The 15,882-nt window shown below is 43.2% G+C and overlaps 1 protein-coding gene across 6 annotated transcripts in view; it reads right to left on the bottom strand.

Annotated features, from left to right (window-relative positions):
* Positions 1-15,882, bottom strand: part of CFAP54 (cilia and flagella associated protein 54) — a 752,512-nt gene that overhangs the window by 150,254 nt on the left and 586,376 nt on the right. For all 6 annotated transcript variants that reach the window (XM_069764454.1, XM_069764457.1, XM_069764455.1 and 3 more), the window contains one exon: positions 14,840-15,056. In XM_069764454.1, coding sequence (XP_069620555.1) covers positions 14,840-15,056 — 217 coding nt within the window. The remainder of the gene's footprint in view (positions 1-14,839; positions 15,057-15,882) is intronic.

Here is a 15,882-nt window from a genome sequence, read left to right on the forward strand (position 1 = left end):
GGAAAATAAGTATTTGGTCAGAAACAAACAATCAAGATTTCTGGCTCTCACAGACCTGTAACTTCTTCTTTAAGAGTCTCCTCTTTCCTCCACTCATTACCTGTAGTAATGGCACCTGTTTAAACTTGTTATCAGTATAAAAAGACACCTGTGCACACCCTCAAACAGTCTGACTCCAAACTCCACTTTGGTGAAGACCAAAGAGCTGTCAAAGGACACCAGAAACAAAATTGTAGCCCTGCACCAGGCTGGGAAGACTGAATCTGCAATAGCCAACCAGCTTGGAGTGGAGAAATCAACAGTGGGAGCAATAATTAGAAACTGGAAGACATACAAGACCACTGATAATCTCTCTCGATCTGGGGCTCCACGCAAAATCCCACCCCGTGGGGTCAGAATGATCACAAGAACGGTGAGCAAAAATCCCAGAACCATGCGGGGGGACCTAGTGAATGAACTGCAGAGAGCTGGGACCAATGTAACAAGGCCTACCATAAGTAACACACTACGCCACCATGGACTCAGATCCTGCAGAGCCAGACGTGTCCCACTGCTTAAGCCAGTACATGTCCGGGCCCGTCTGACATTTGCTAGAGAGCATTTCGATGATCCAGAGGAGTTTTGGGAGAATGTCCTATGGTCTGATGAAACCAAACTGGAACTGTTTGGTAGAAACACAACTTGTCGTGTTTGGAGGAAAAAGAATACTGAGTTGCATCCATCAAACACCCTACCTACTGTAAAGCATGGTGATGGAAACATCATGCTTTGGGGCTGTTTCTCTGCAAAGGGGCCAGGACGACTGATTCGGGTACATGAAAGAATGAATGGGGCCATGTATCGTGAGATTTTGAGTGCAAACCTCCTTCCATCAGCAAGGGCATTGAAGATGAAACGTGGCTGGGTCTTTCAACATGACAATGATCCAAAGCACACCGCCAGGGCAACGAAGGAGTGGCTTCGTAAGAAGCATTTCAAGGTCCTGGAGTGGCCTAGCCAGTCTCCAGATCTCAACCCTATAGAAAACCTTTGGAGGGAGTTGAAAGTCCGTGTTGCCAAGCAAAAAGCCAAAAACATCACTGCTCTAGAGGAGATCTGCATGGAGGAATGGGCCAACATACCAACAACAGTGTGTGGCAACCTTGTGAAGACTTACAGAAAACGTTTGACCTCTGTCATTGCCAACAAAGGATATATTACAAAGTATTGAGATGAAATTTTGTTTCTGACCAAATACTTATTTTCCACCATAATATGCAAATAAATTGTTAAAAAAACACACAATGTGATTTTCTGGATTTTTTTTTCTCAGTTTGTCTCCCATAGTTGAGGTCTACCTATGATGTAAATTACAGACGCCTCTCATATTTTTAAGTGGTGGAACTTGCACTATTGCTGACTGACTAAATACTTTTTTGCCCCACTGTACTTGTCAGGAGAGAGAAATTAGGTTCCCAAGCCCCATAACTGGTACCTGTGGCATCCCCAGTCCTTCAGCTCCATCTCCCTACCTCCCCTTGCTAAAAAAAAATGGCGGGCACATGCACAGTGCGCCCACTGAGATTTTCTGGGCGGCACCCGGCAACAGCAGGGATTATTCCTATTGGTTAATTTTGATCACTGTGATAGACCCTATCGCACTGATCAAAAGTCGATAATTAGTATGTGATCCCTCCCTGTGTCATCCTCTTAGTTAGATTACATTTTTTATTTTATAATTTTTATTTCTTTCATTCTTTGCTATTAGGGTTAGGGTTGGGATTAGGGTTGGGGTTAGAGTAATTTCAAAAGTGAAAAAAAAAATAATGCCGATATGACGACTAGTGTTAAGCACAAGTGCTCGCCACTCAAGATTGCATTAGGATCGCTAGAGCACTCGCGATACATGCTGCATACAGGAGCACCCCGATGCAAATTCAAGTAGCGAGCACTTGCATCCAACTCTAATGACAACATATTCAATATGACAATCTAAAGTTATCAAGTTGTGTGCAGAACCTTTGGGTTAAAGAGAACCTGTCACCCCCAAAATGGAAGTTGAGCTAAGCCCACCGGCATCAGCGGCATATCTACAGCTTTCTGGAATGCTGTAGATAAGTCCCCGATGTATCCTGAAAGATGAGAAAAAGAGGTTAGATTATACTCACCCAGGGACGTTCCCGCTGCGGTCCGGGCCGATGGGCATCGCGGTCCGGGGCCTCCCATCTTCATAGGATGACGTTCTCTTCTTGCCTTCACGCTGCGGCTCCGGCACAGGCATACTTTGCCTGCCCTGTTGAGGGCAGATCAAAGTACTGCAGTGCGCAGGCGCCGGGCCTCTCTGACCTTTCCCGGCACCTGCGCATTGCAGTACTTTGCTCTGCCCTCAACAGGGCAGACAACGTATGCCTGCGCTGGAGCTGCGGCGTGAAGACATGAAGAGGACGTGATCGTAAGAAGATGGGAGGCCCCGGACCGGACCGCGAGGCCCACCGCAGCGGGACCGCCCCTGGGTGAGTATAAGATAACCTCTTTTTCTCATCTTTCAGGATACATCAGGGGCTTATCTACAGCATTCCTGAATGCTGTAGATAAGCCCCTGATGTCGGTGGGCTTAGCTCATCTTTCATTTTGGGGGTGACAGGTTCCCTTTAAAAATGCTCACTTTACACCTGAATAAAATCTTTGATGTAGTGTAGTTTCAAAAATGGGGTAACTTGTGATGGACGTCAAATGTTTACGCAGATCAGGGAGTCTCCAAACGCGACATGGCGTCCGCTATCGATTCCAGCAGTGCTGCTTCACTTCCGAGCCCTGACGTGTGCCCAAATAGTAATTTTCCCCTACATATGAGGTATCTGTGTACTCAGGAGAAATTGCACAACAAAATTTGGCATCCATTTTCTCCTATTATCCTTGTGAAAGTAAAAAATTTAGGGCTAAAGCAAAATTTTTGTAAAAAAGTAACACCAACACTATATTCACATATTCTCAAAGATACTTTGGAATCCCGATTCTAAGGATCTGTAGGATTCTGTGGAAAGCTGCGAAATGTATTTAGTGGGAAACCCCCTTTAATTCCTTTCTTCTTTTTGCTACGCAATATTATATCTAATATTGTACCTACTATTTCTTAGTTTCTGATTTAATATTTTCCTCCCCTTTTGCTGGAAACATGTAAAAATGGTTAAAGCTTTCACACTTTTATTCCCTAGCTTTTTTTACCTGCTGCATTTTATAATTATAATGCTTGTCAGAAAAAAACATATATTGCTTTCCTGTAGAGTATGGAGGCTGTGATCACAAATGGCCCCCTAAAGTGCCAATCAGTGGGTATAAAATAGTACTCCTGGTAATTGTGCTGCACACACTACACATCTTTTTACCTCTGTGACTATTTTTGCTTTAGACCTGAAAGAGTAATGGTCACGGAGGAGAAGGAAATCGCTTTTGAGTCTCTAACACTACTGTGCTTGCTTGTCAACCGAAAATAAGTCATTAAAGATTTGATTTACAAGGTCCTAACTTGGTGACCAGATACCTTTAAAGATGTGAATATTTTACAACATCCAAACGATCTTAAAGATTAAAAGAAAGTAAAATTAAACTGTGCTTCTCATAATATTTCTGACCTTTTCTTAGAATAGATCTGAAAGTGATTGTACTATTAAAAACAATCAGTTTGTACAAAGTGCAATTAGTACCTGTGTGTTTTTGCTTTAATTGTGTTATTAAGCATGGACCAAAGAACTAATGATATAATTACTAGATGTATCCATCTGAAAAAATTAGAGGGCTGTAATTCTTTCAGTCAAAGATAAAGCTGAGTACAATATGATTTAATTATAGTGTAGAAATGATGGCAATAAACATTCTTACTGAAAACACATTCACAATTTAAAGGGAATATGTCAACAAGAACAAACTGCCCAGACAGCATAGGTCTTTGAAATGTAAATTGATCTACGCCTTTACATCTTCTAACCTGTTGCTGCAATTCTTAGTAATTATCATCTTAATTTATATGCAAAAGAGGCATTAGGTGCTCTCGGCATGACAGAGCACTTAACAAGCCTCTGTCTGGTTTGTTTGCTTCCTGTTGCTTCCTTCCAGTCTAATTGAGGGTCACTGTCTGATTTCCTTGCTTGGTACCCGACTTCACACAGACAGTGAGCTATTTGTCAAGCTAAAGAGACTGGTGATGGGTGGGAAGGCAGAGGCTCATTAAGTGCTATGTCATGCCTAGAGCACTTAATGCATCATTTGAATATGAATGAAAATGTTACTGGGGCATGCAGCAAAAGATAGAAGACATAAAGGTGTCAGTGGATTAAAATTTCAAATATCTGCATCGACATACAAGTGCTCTCACTAAATTAGAATATTATCAAAAAGTTAATATATTCAAGTTCTTCAATACAAAAAGTGAAACTCATATTTTAGAGAGTCATTACAGAGTGATCTATTTCAAGTGTTTATTTCTGTTAATGTTGATGATTATGGCTTACAGCCAATGAAAACGCAAAAGTAATTATCTCAGTAAATTAAAATACTTTATAACACCAGCTTGAAAAATGATTTTAGAATCTGAAATGTTGGCCTACTGTAATGTATGTTTAGTAAATGCACTCAATACTTGGTCGGGGCTCTTTTTGCATCAATTACTGCATCAATGCTCCGTGGCATAGAGGCGATCAGCCTGTGGCACTGCTGAGGTATTATGGAAGCCCAGGTCGCTTTGATAGCAGCCTTCAGCTCGTCTGCATTGTTAGGTCTGGTGTCTCTCATTTTCCTTTTGACAATATCCCAAAGATTCTTTATGAGGTTAAGGTCAGTCAAGTTTTCTGGGCAATCAAGCACAGTGATACTGTTATTATTAAACCAGGTATTGGTACTTTTGGCAGTGTGGACAGGTGTTAAGTCCTGCTGGAGAATTAATTTTCTGAATGAGAAATTTTAAGAATGAAGTGCTCTAAAATTTCCTGGTAGACGGCTGCGCTGACTTTGGTCTTGATAAAACACAGTGAACCTACGCTAGCAGATGACACGGCTCCCCAAACCATCACTAATTGTGGAAACTTCACACTAGACCTCAGGCAGCTTGGATTGTGGCCTCTTGATTCTTCCTCCAGACTCTGGGACCTTGATTTCCAAATGAAATGCAAAATTAACTTTCATCTGAAAACAACACCTTGGACCACTGAGCAACAGTCCAGTTTTTTTTCCCTTGGCTCAGGTAAGATGATTCTGGCATTGTCTATCGGTCATGAGTGGCTTGACACAAGGAATGCGACACTTTTAGCCCATGTCCTGGATACCTCTGTGTGTTATGGCTTATGAAGCAATGACTCCAGCAGCAGTCCACTCCTTGTGAATCTCCCCAAAATTTTTGTGAACATCCAGCTTCTTTAGCAATGATCTTTTGTGGCTTACCCTCCTTTTGGAGTGTGACAATGACTGCCTTGCGGACATCTATCAAGTCAGTAGTCTTCCACATAATTGTGGAGCTTACTGAAACAGACTAAGGGATCTTTTTAACCCCTTCATGACCCAGCCTATTTTGACCTTAAAGACATTGCCGTTTTTTGCAATTCTGACCAGTGTCCCATTATGAGGTAATAACTCAGGAACGCTTCAACGGATCCTAGCGGTTCTGAGATTGTTTTTTCGTGACATATTGGGCTTCATGTTAGTGGTAAATTTAGGTCAATAAATTCTGCATTTATTTGTGATAAAAACGGAAATTTGGCGAAAATTTCGCAATTTTCACATTTTGAATTTTTATTCTGTTAAACCAGAGAGTTATGTGACACAAAATAGTTAATAAATAACATTTCCCACACGTATGCTTTACATCAGCACAATTTTGGAAACAAAAATTTTTTTTGCTAGGAAGTTATAAGGGTTAAAATTTGACCAGCGATTCTCATTTTTACAACGAAATTTACAAAACCATTTTTTTTAGGGACCACCTCACATTTGAAGTCAGTTTGAGGGGTCTATATGGCTGAAAATACCCAAAAGTGACACCATTCTAAAGACTGCACCCCTCAAGGTACTCAAAACCACATTCAAGAAGTTTATTAACCCTTCAGGTGCTTCACAGCAGCAGAAGCAACATGGAAGGAAAAAATGAACATTTAACTTTTCAGTCACAAAAATTATCTTTTAGCAACAATTTTTTTATTTTCCCAATGGTAAAAGGAGAAACTGAACCACGAAAGTTGTTGTCCAATTTGCCCTGAGTACGCTGATACCTCATATGTGGGGGTAAACCACTGTTTGGGCGCACGGCAGGGCTTGGAAGGGAAGGAGCGCCATTTGACTTTTTGAATGAAAAATTGGCTCCACTCTTTAGCGGACACCATGTCACTTTTGGAGAGCCCCCGTGTGCCTAAAAATTGGAGCTCCCCCACAATTGACCCCATTTTGGAAACTAGACGCCCCAAGGAACTTATCTAGATGCATAGTGAGCACTTTGAACCCCCAGGTGCTTCACAAATTGATCCGTAAAAATGAAAAAGTACTTTTTTTTCACAAAAAAATTCTTTTAGCCTCAATTTTTTCATTTTCACATGGGCAACAGGATAAAATGGATCCTAAAATTTGTTGGGCAATTTCTCCTGAGTACACCAATACCTCACATGTGGGGGTAAACCACTGTTTGGGCACATGGTAAGGCTCGGAAGGGAAGGAGCGCCATTTGACTTTTTGAATGAAAAATTATCTCCATCGTTAGCGGACACCATGTCGCGTTTGGAGAGACCCTGTGTGCCTAAACATTGGCGCTCCCCCACAAGTGACCCCATTTTGGAAACTAGACCCCCCAAGGATCTTTTCTAGATGCCTAGTGAGCACTTTAAACCCTCAGGTGCTTCACAAATTGATCTGTACAAATGAAAAAGTACTTTTTTTTCACAAAAAAATTCTTTTCGCCTCAATTTTTTCATTTTCACATGGGCAATAGGATAAAATGGATCATAAAATTTGTTGGGCAATTTCTCCCGAGTACGACGATACCTCATATGTGGGGGTAAACCACTGTTTGGGCACTCGGCAGGGCTCGGAAGGGAAGGCGCGCCATTTGACTTTTTGAATGGAAAATTAGCTCCAATTGTTAGCGGACACCATGTCGCGTTTGGAGAGCCCCTGTGTGCCTAAACATTGGAGCTTCCCCACAAGTGACCCCATTTTGGAAACTAGACCCCCCAAGGAACTTATCTAGATGCATATTGAGCACTTTAAACCCCCAGGTGCTTCACAGAAGTTTATAACGCAGAGCCATGAAAATAAAAAATAATTTTTCTTTCCTCAAAAATGATTTTTTAGCCTGGAATTTCCTATTTTGCCAAGGGTAATAGGAGAAATTGGACCCCACATGTTGTTGTCCAGTTTGTCCTGAGCACGCTGATACCCCATATGTGGGGGTAAACCACTGTTTGGGCGCACGGCAGGGCTCAGAAGGGAAGGCACGCCATTTGGCTTTTTAAATGGAAAATTAGCTCCAATCATTAGCGGACACCATGTCACGTTTGGAGAGCCCCTGTGTGCCTAAACATTGGAGATCCCCCAGAAATGACCCCATTTTGGAATCTAGACCCCCAAAGGAACTAATCTAGATGTGTGGTGAGGACTTTGAACCCCCAAGTGCTTCACAGAAGTTTATAACGCAGAGCCATGAAAATAAAAAAAATATATATTTTCTCAAAAATGATCTTTTAGCCTGCAATTTTTTATTTTCCCAAGGGTAACAGGAGAAATTTGACCCCAAAAGTTGTTGTCCAGTTTCTCCTGAGTACGCTGATACCCCATATGTGGGGGTAAACCACTGTTTGGGCACATGCCAGGGCTCGGAAGTGAAGTAGTGACGTTTTGAAATGCAGACTTTGATGGAATGCTCTGTGGGCGTCACGTTGCGTTTGCAGAGCCCCTGATGTGGCTTAACAGTAGAAACCCCCCACAAGTGACCCCATTTTGGAAACTAGACCCCGAAAGGAACTTATCTAGATGTGTGGTGAGCACTTTTGAACCCCCAAGTGCTTCACAGAAGTTTATAATGCAGAGCCGTGAAAATAATAAATACGTTTTCTTTCCTCAAAAATAATTATTTAGCCCAGAATTTTTTAATTTTCCCAAGGGTAACAGGAGAAATTTGACCCCAATATTTGTTGTCCAGTTTCTCCTGAGTACGGTGATACCCCATATGTGGGGGTAAACTACTGTTTGAGCACATGCCGGGGCTCGGAATTGAAGTAGTGACGTTTTGAAATGCAGACTTTGATGGAATGCTCTGCGGGCGTCACGTTGCGTTTGCAGAGCCCCTGATGTGGCTAAACAGTAGAAACCCCCCACAAGTGACCCCATTTTGGAAACTAGACCCCGAAAGGAACTTATCTAGATGTGTGGTGAGCACTTTGAACCCCCAAGTGCTTCATAGAAGTTTATAATGCAGAACTGTGAAAATAATAAATACGTTTTCTTTCCTCAAAAATAATTATTTAGCCCAGAATTTTTTATTTTCCCAAGGGTAAAAGGAGAAATTTGACCCCAAAAGTTGTTGTCCAGTTTCTCCTGAGTACGCTGATACCCCATGTGTGGAGGTAAACCACTGTTTGGGCACACGTCGGGGCTCAGAAGGGAAGTAGTGACTTTTGAAATGCAGACTTTGATGAAATGGTCTGCGGGCGTCATGTTGCGTTTGCAGAGCCCCTGGTGTGCCTAAACAGTAGAAACCCCCCACAAGTGACCCCATTTTAGAAACTAGACCCCCCAAGGAACTTATCTAGATATGTGGTGAGCACTTTGAACCCCCAAGTGCTTCCCAGACGTTTACAACGCAGAGCCGTGAAAATAAAAAATCATTTTTCTTTCCTCAAAAATGATGTTTTAGCAAGCATTTTTTTATTTTCACAAGGGTAACAGGAGAAATTGGACCCCAGTAATTGTTGCGCAGTTTATCCTGAGTATGCTGGTACCCCATATGTGGGGGTAAACCACTGTTTGGGCACACGTCGGGGCTCGGAATTGAGGGAGCACCATTTGACTTTTTGAATACGAGATTGGCTGGAATCAATGGTGGCGCCATGTTGCGTTTGGAGACCCCTGATGTGCCTAAACAGTGGTAACCCCTCAATTCTAACTCCAACACTAACCCCCCCACACCCCTAGCCCTAATCCCAACTGTAGCCATAACCCTAATCACAACCCTAACCACAACCCTAATTCCAACCCTAACCCTAAGGCTATGTGCCCACGTTGCGGATTCGTGTGAGATTTTTCAGCATCATTTTTGAAAAATCCGCGGGTAAAAGGCACTGCGTTTTACCTGCGGATTTTCCGCGGATTTCACCTGCGGATTCCTATTGAGGAACAGGTGTAAAACGCTGCGGAATTCGCACAAAGAATTGACATGCTGCGGAAAATACAACGCAGCGTTTCCGCGCGGTATTTTCCGCACCATGGGCACAGCGGATTTGGTTTTCCATGGTACTGTAAACCTGATGGAACACTGCTGCGAATCCGCAGCGGCCAATCTGCTGCGGATCTGCAGCCAAATCCGCACCGTGTGCACATAGCCTAATTCTAAAGGTATGTGCACACGCTGCGGAAAACGGGGCGGATTCGCAGCAGTTTCCCATGAGTTTACAGTTCAATGTAAACCTATGGGAAACAAAAATCGCTGTACACTTGCTGTGGAAAAACTGCATGGAAACGCACCGGTTTACATTCCGCAGCATGTCACTTCTTTCTGCGGATTCCGCAGCGGTTTTACAACTGCTCAAATAGAAAATCGCAGTTGTGAAATGCGCAGAAAAAACGCGGTAAATCCGCCATAAATCCGCAGCGGTTTAGCACTGCGGATTTATCAAATCCGCAGCGGAAAAATCCGCAGAGGACCAGAATACGTGTGCACATACCCTAGCCCTAACCCTACTCCTAACCCTACCCCTAACCCTACCCCTAACCCTAGCCCTAACCCTAACCCTACCCCTAACCCTACCCCTAACTCTAGCCCTAACCCTAACCCTACCCCTAACCCTAACCCTACTCTAACATTAGTGGAAAAAAAAAAAATTCTTTAGTTTTTTATTGTCCCTACCTATGGGGGTGACAAAGGGGGGGGGGGGGGTCATTTATTATTTTTTTTATTTTGATCACTGAGATATAATCTATCTCAGTGATCAAAATGCACTTTGGAACGAATCTGCCGGCCGGCAGATTCGGCGGGCGCACTGTGCATGCGCCCGCCATTTTGGAAGATGGCGGCGCCCAGGGAGAAGACGGACGGACCCCGGCAGGATCGGTAAGTATGATGGGGTGGGGGGGGGCACGGGAGGGGGATCGGAGCATGGGGGGGTGGATCGGAGCGCGGAAGGGGTGGAACGGAGCACGGGGGGTGCATTGGAGCATCGGGGGGTGGATCGGACTGCAGGGGGGGTGGATCGGACTGCAGGGGGGGTGGATCGGAGTGCAGGGGGGGGTTGGAGCACGGGGAGGGTGATTGGAGCACGGGGGAGCGGACAAGAGCACGGGGGGAGCGGAGCACAGGACGGAGGGGAGCCGGAGCAGTGTACCGGACAGATCGGGGGCTGGGGGGGCGATCGGTGGGGTGGGGTGGGGGCACATTAGTGTTTCCAGCCATGGCCGATGATATTGCAGCATCGGCCATGGCTGGATTGTAATATTTCAACCGTTATAATAGGTGAAATATTACAAATCGCTCTGATTGGCAGTTTCACTTTCAACAGCCAATCAGAGCGATCGTAGCCACGGGGGGGTGAAGCCACCCCCCCTGGGCTAAACTACCACTCCCCCTGTCCCTGCAGATCGGGTGAAATGGGAGTTAACCCTTTCACCCGATCTGCAGGGACGCGATCTTTCCATGACGCCACATAGGCGTCATGGGCCGGATTGGCACCGACTTTCATGACGCCTACGTGGCGTCATGGGTCGGGAAGGGGTTAAATGCTTAGGGAGCCTTCACAGGTGTTTTTTTCTTAATTATTCTAATTTACTGAGATAATGACTTTTGGGTTTTCATTGGCTGTAAGAGATAATAATCTACATTAACAGAAATAAACCCTTGAAATAGATCACTCTGTTTGTAATGACTCTATATAATATATGAGATTCATTTTTTATATCGAAGAACTGAAATAAATTAACTTTTTGATGATATTCTAATTTAGTGAGACACACTTGTATATGCGGTCTGGGGATGGGCTCATCTTACTGACACATTACCTTTAAACCATATTTTAAACTACATAACACTAACAACAACAGATTTACTGCACGTTGTGCAATTATGGGGGAGACAAAACTCAAAGTTTATAAATGTGAGGTTTTTCACAAGGGTTAAGTTCACAATACTTCTAACCATATGTTACAATGAATATTGCTAATATTATTTGGGAAAATAGGTTAAAACAAATTTAGAATAAGCCCTCAGTGTAACTCATAATAACAAGCAGGAGCTTTAAGAGAAAATAAAAATTAATGTATAAAAGAGAGGTAACTGTGTGATTAAAGCATAATTTACTACGATTTTGAGCTTTTAATGTGCTTATAATATCATGAAGTGATAACTCTACTGTATATGGTCCTATGTCTGCATAGGAAACTGAATAGCAGCACTTGCAAATGCACAGATGCCCTGGAAGGCAATGCGGGGGCTGGCATTACTGTGTATGTGCGACCACCAAATTAGACTGGTAGATGGTGCCAGCAGGAGCTGAATTCTAAACAAGAGCATACAGTATAGAGGAGTCATAGGTTTTTCACGTTCATATAGTGCAAATCCCAGAAAATATCCTTATTAAAAAGATGTTTTTTATGATCTCAAATCATTTCAGTGCTATTTGCTATTTGGGAAACCCTTTCAACAAACTGAGATTCTATCTTGAAGATATGGTAAAAAATAGAATTATAGCACAACGTATGTAAAAATGAGGATGAAAGCATCAGAACAGTTACAATAAAAAGAAGAAAAAAGCAGCACTCGAGGAAGGATTAGTATTGTGTTTGGAACCTAAATTTCACATTTACACTATGGGTGAATAAAGAATATTCACTTTTCTACTTGAATGGTTGGCATTGGAGTGCTGCCTCCTGTTCTTTAGATTGAAAATCAAAGCAATTAAAAAAGCATCTAATTCAAGAAAAGCCTTACGCCAGAAATCTTACTCCAGTCCTCAACTGGAGTAAATTTTGTGGCGAGGCGCATGTTTTTCATCAGATGCTCCTGATTCATTAGGAAGCATATACCGTATATACTCGAGTATAAGCCGACCCGAGTATAAGCCGACCCCCCTAATTTTGCCACAAAAAACTGGGAAAACTTATTGACTCGAGTATAAGCCTAGGGTGGAAATGCAGCATTTACCGGTGAATTTCAAAAATAAAAATAGATCATTATTTCCCCATAGCTGTGCCATATAGTGCTCTGCACCGTTCATATTTCCCCATAGCTGTGCCCCATATATGCTCTGCACCGTTCATTTTGTCCCATAGCTGTGCCCCATACTGTGCTCGGCACCGTTCATTATTGCCCCATATCTGTGCCCCGCATACAATGCTCTGCACCGTTCATTATTGTCCCATATCTGTGCCCCATACTGTGCTCGGCACCGTTCATTTTGTCCCATAGCTGTGCCCCATATAGTGCTCGGCACCGTTCATTTTGTCCCATATCTGTGCCCCATACTGTGCTCGGCACCGTTCATTATTGCCCCATATCTGTGCCCCATATACAATGCTCTGCACCGTTCATTTTGTCCCATAGCTCTGCCCCATACTGTGCTCGGCACCGTTCATTATTGCCCCATATCTGTGCCCCATATACAATGCTCTGCACCGTTCATTTTGTCCCATAGCTGTGCCCCATACAGTGCTCTGCACCATTCATCGTGCCCCATATCTGTGCCCCATATAGTGCTCTGCACCGTTCATTGTGCCCCATAGCTGTGCCCCATATACAGTGCTCTGCACCGTTCATTGTGCCCCATAGCTGTGCCCCATATACAGTGCTCTGCACCGTTCATTGTGCCCCATAGCTGTGCCCCATATACAGTGCTCTGCACCGTTCATTGTGCCCCATAGCTGTGCCCCATATACAGTGCTCTGCACCGTTCAATGTGCCCCATATACAGTGCTCTGCATCGTTCATTGTGCCCCATAGCTGTGCCCCATATACAGTGCTCTGCACCGTTCATTATTGCCCTATAGCTGTGCCCCATATACAGTGCTCTGCACCGTTCATTGTGCCCCATAGCTGTGCCCCATATACAGTGCTCTGCACCGTTCATTGTGCCCCATAGCTGTGCCCCATATAGTGCTCTGCACCGTTCATATTTCCCCATAGATGCTCCACATAAATCTGTGCCGCTGCTGCTGCTGCTGCAATAAAAAAAAAACAACACATACTCACCTCTCTTGCTTGCAGCTCCCAGCGTCCGGTCCCGGAGTCTCCATCTTCCCGGCATCTCTGCTCTGACTGATCAGGCTATACACTATATGCGTCATCGCGCCCTCTGACCTGAACAGTCAGAGCGCAGACGCCGGGAAGATGGAGGCGCCGGGAAGATGGAGCGACGCCCGGCGGCTGGAACGCGGACAGGTGAATATTACATACTTACCTGGTCCCAGCGATCCTGACGCTCCCTCTGCCTGGTCTTCGGTGCCGCAGCCTCTTTCTCTATCAGCGGTCACAGGCACCGCTGATTAGAGAAATGAATACGCGGCTCCACCCCTATGGGAGGTGGAGCCGCCTATTCATTTTTTTAATGAGCGGTCCCACGTGACCGCTGAAGAGGGGAAGACGCTGCAGCACCGAAGACCGTGGGACGGCAGGGGGAGCGCCAGGATCGCCAGGACTAGGTAAGTATGCCTCAGCGCCCTCACCCGCCGACCCTGCCGCCCACCTTGACTCGAGTATAAGCCGAGAGGGGCACTTTCAGCCCAAAAATTTGGGCTGAAAATCTCGGCTTATACTCGAGTATATACGGTATGTCTTAATGAATCAGGAGTGTCTGACCCCAGCATGTCGTCTCATCAAGACCCAGGTGAAAATTTCCGATCTTGATCAATAGTTATATAGTTGTTATCTACAATCAGAGATGAATGAAGTTTCACTTAGACACAGATCTCTTGGAAATCTGGATAAATGAATTCATGAAAGGACAATTTGTTGGCTTTTTGGATGATAAAAATGAGGCCTAGTTGATCTTATTGAAATGTGAAAAATATAGCCACAAGGAAGCACTGCTCCCATCAAAATTTGAATCCTCTTAATATATTGCAATCATCATATTATATGGCCCTTACATTTGCTCATTTTGCCTTTCTACCCAGTCAATTCTTGTCTTTTTCCTTAGGTCTGTGACATTAGGTCTATGATATCACATGATTAAAACCGACTAGCTGAATAAGCTCTATGTAGATACAGGAGATCTGTTTTCCCTGTATGAATCATGAATCACTACAAAAGTCCCTGGCACGGGTAGGAGCTGAGGAGCTGGGTCAGGAGTTGAAGAGGGGAATGATTAATGCAGGGATAATAGACTTCCTGTTTCTACATAGAGCAGAGAAAAAGAAGAATTTACTGGGTAGAAAGGCAAAATGAGCAATTGTAAGTACACAGTGCTATATAATATGATGACTGCAATATATTAAGAGGATAAAAACATAGATCGGAGGGCTTCTTTAATTCCAAGAAGAAATTGGTTTAATCTTCAGGATAAGAGACTCATCATTTTTTTTTAAGTCGTGTGGACGGTTAGGATCAAGATTAGGCTATGACAATGGCATATACTTGGCAACAGTTTTATGTGAAGGTAGCTATTTCAGTGGGTTTTGTTACCTGATGAGGTCGGTTCCCGGTTTTTATTTTGAGGCTTTGTTCTGTCCCCAGTCACATAATATCCAGACTCCTTCTCCATCTCAGGGATGGCATTAATCGTCGAAGACAGTTTTAGGATGAAATATGTTTTTGTTAGTACCAGCTTATTCATGGTTGCTTGATCACACACAGACAGGAGACAAGGGCTGGATTTCCTATTGAGAATTTCTTCTAGTGCCTGCAATTTCCACAATGTGGAGAAAAAAGATTACCACTATTGTCTACATAGGATTTTGATTCAATTAATGGCTATTCCTATAATACGTATTATGTAACATATTTATCATTAGCATTCTACCCTACAACATTTTTATAGTTGATATTTTGTGAACTAGACTGTTTCCTAGCAGAATATGGTTCTTCAATTAAATAAGCCTTAGGGACAAGAACTGCACCTTTAGCAGAGCAAATATCAAGCTATTGCTGTAAGGAACAGTTCTGACTTTTCTTCCTTTAGTAGCTAAACCACTGGGGTATACCTAGTCATGACAGCAGACTTTACTTAAAAATAGAGGGGAAAACAATCTGAGAAAAATACCCCTTTTTTCTACTTACACAATAGCAGACCTAAAATAAACTCCACTTAAAATGGAAATGAAATGAAGAAAAAAAAGGATAACTTAAGATAACACTTAATAAAAAGAACATTAGGAAAGCATGACTAGGGGAGATCTGGAATTTTAGATTTACTAAAACAGCCTAACGTACCTTTGTACACTGTGCATTGATCCAATGTTTACTGGTATACATTATTAATACTAGGCAAAATTCACCTGGCACAGCAAAAAAGCAGTAAGCAGAGTTAAAAATGACACTTTAGGAGATGTTTCTCATGTAATAAAAATCCAATAAATCCCTTATATCATTAAGGGCTTGTTCAAAACAGCAAAATATAATTCTGTGTGCATGCAAATCGTGTACATATGGAGAGCGGACTAACCAATGTACTGTAGATCAATGAGGTAGTTCAGATGAACTGGTTTTACATATGGACAGACAGACCC

The sequence above is a fragment of the Ranitomeya imitator genome, chromosome 4 (assembly GCF_032444005.1).
Source record: "Ranitomeya imitator isolate aRanImi1 chromosome 4, aRanImi1.pri, whole genome shotgun sequence".
NCBI lineage: Eukaryota > Metazoa > Chordata > Amphibia > Anura > Dendrobatidae > Ranitomeya > Ranitomeya imitator.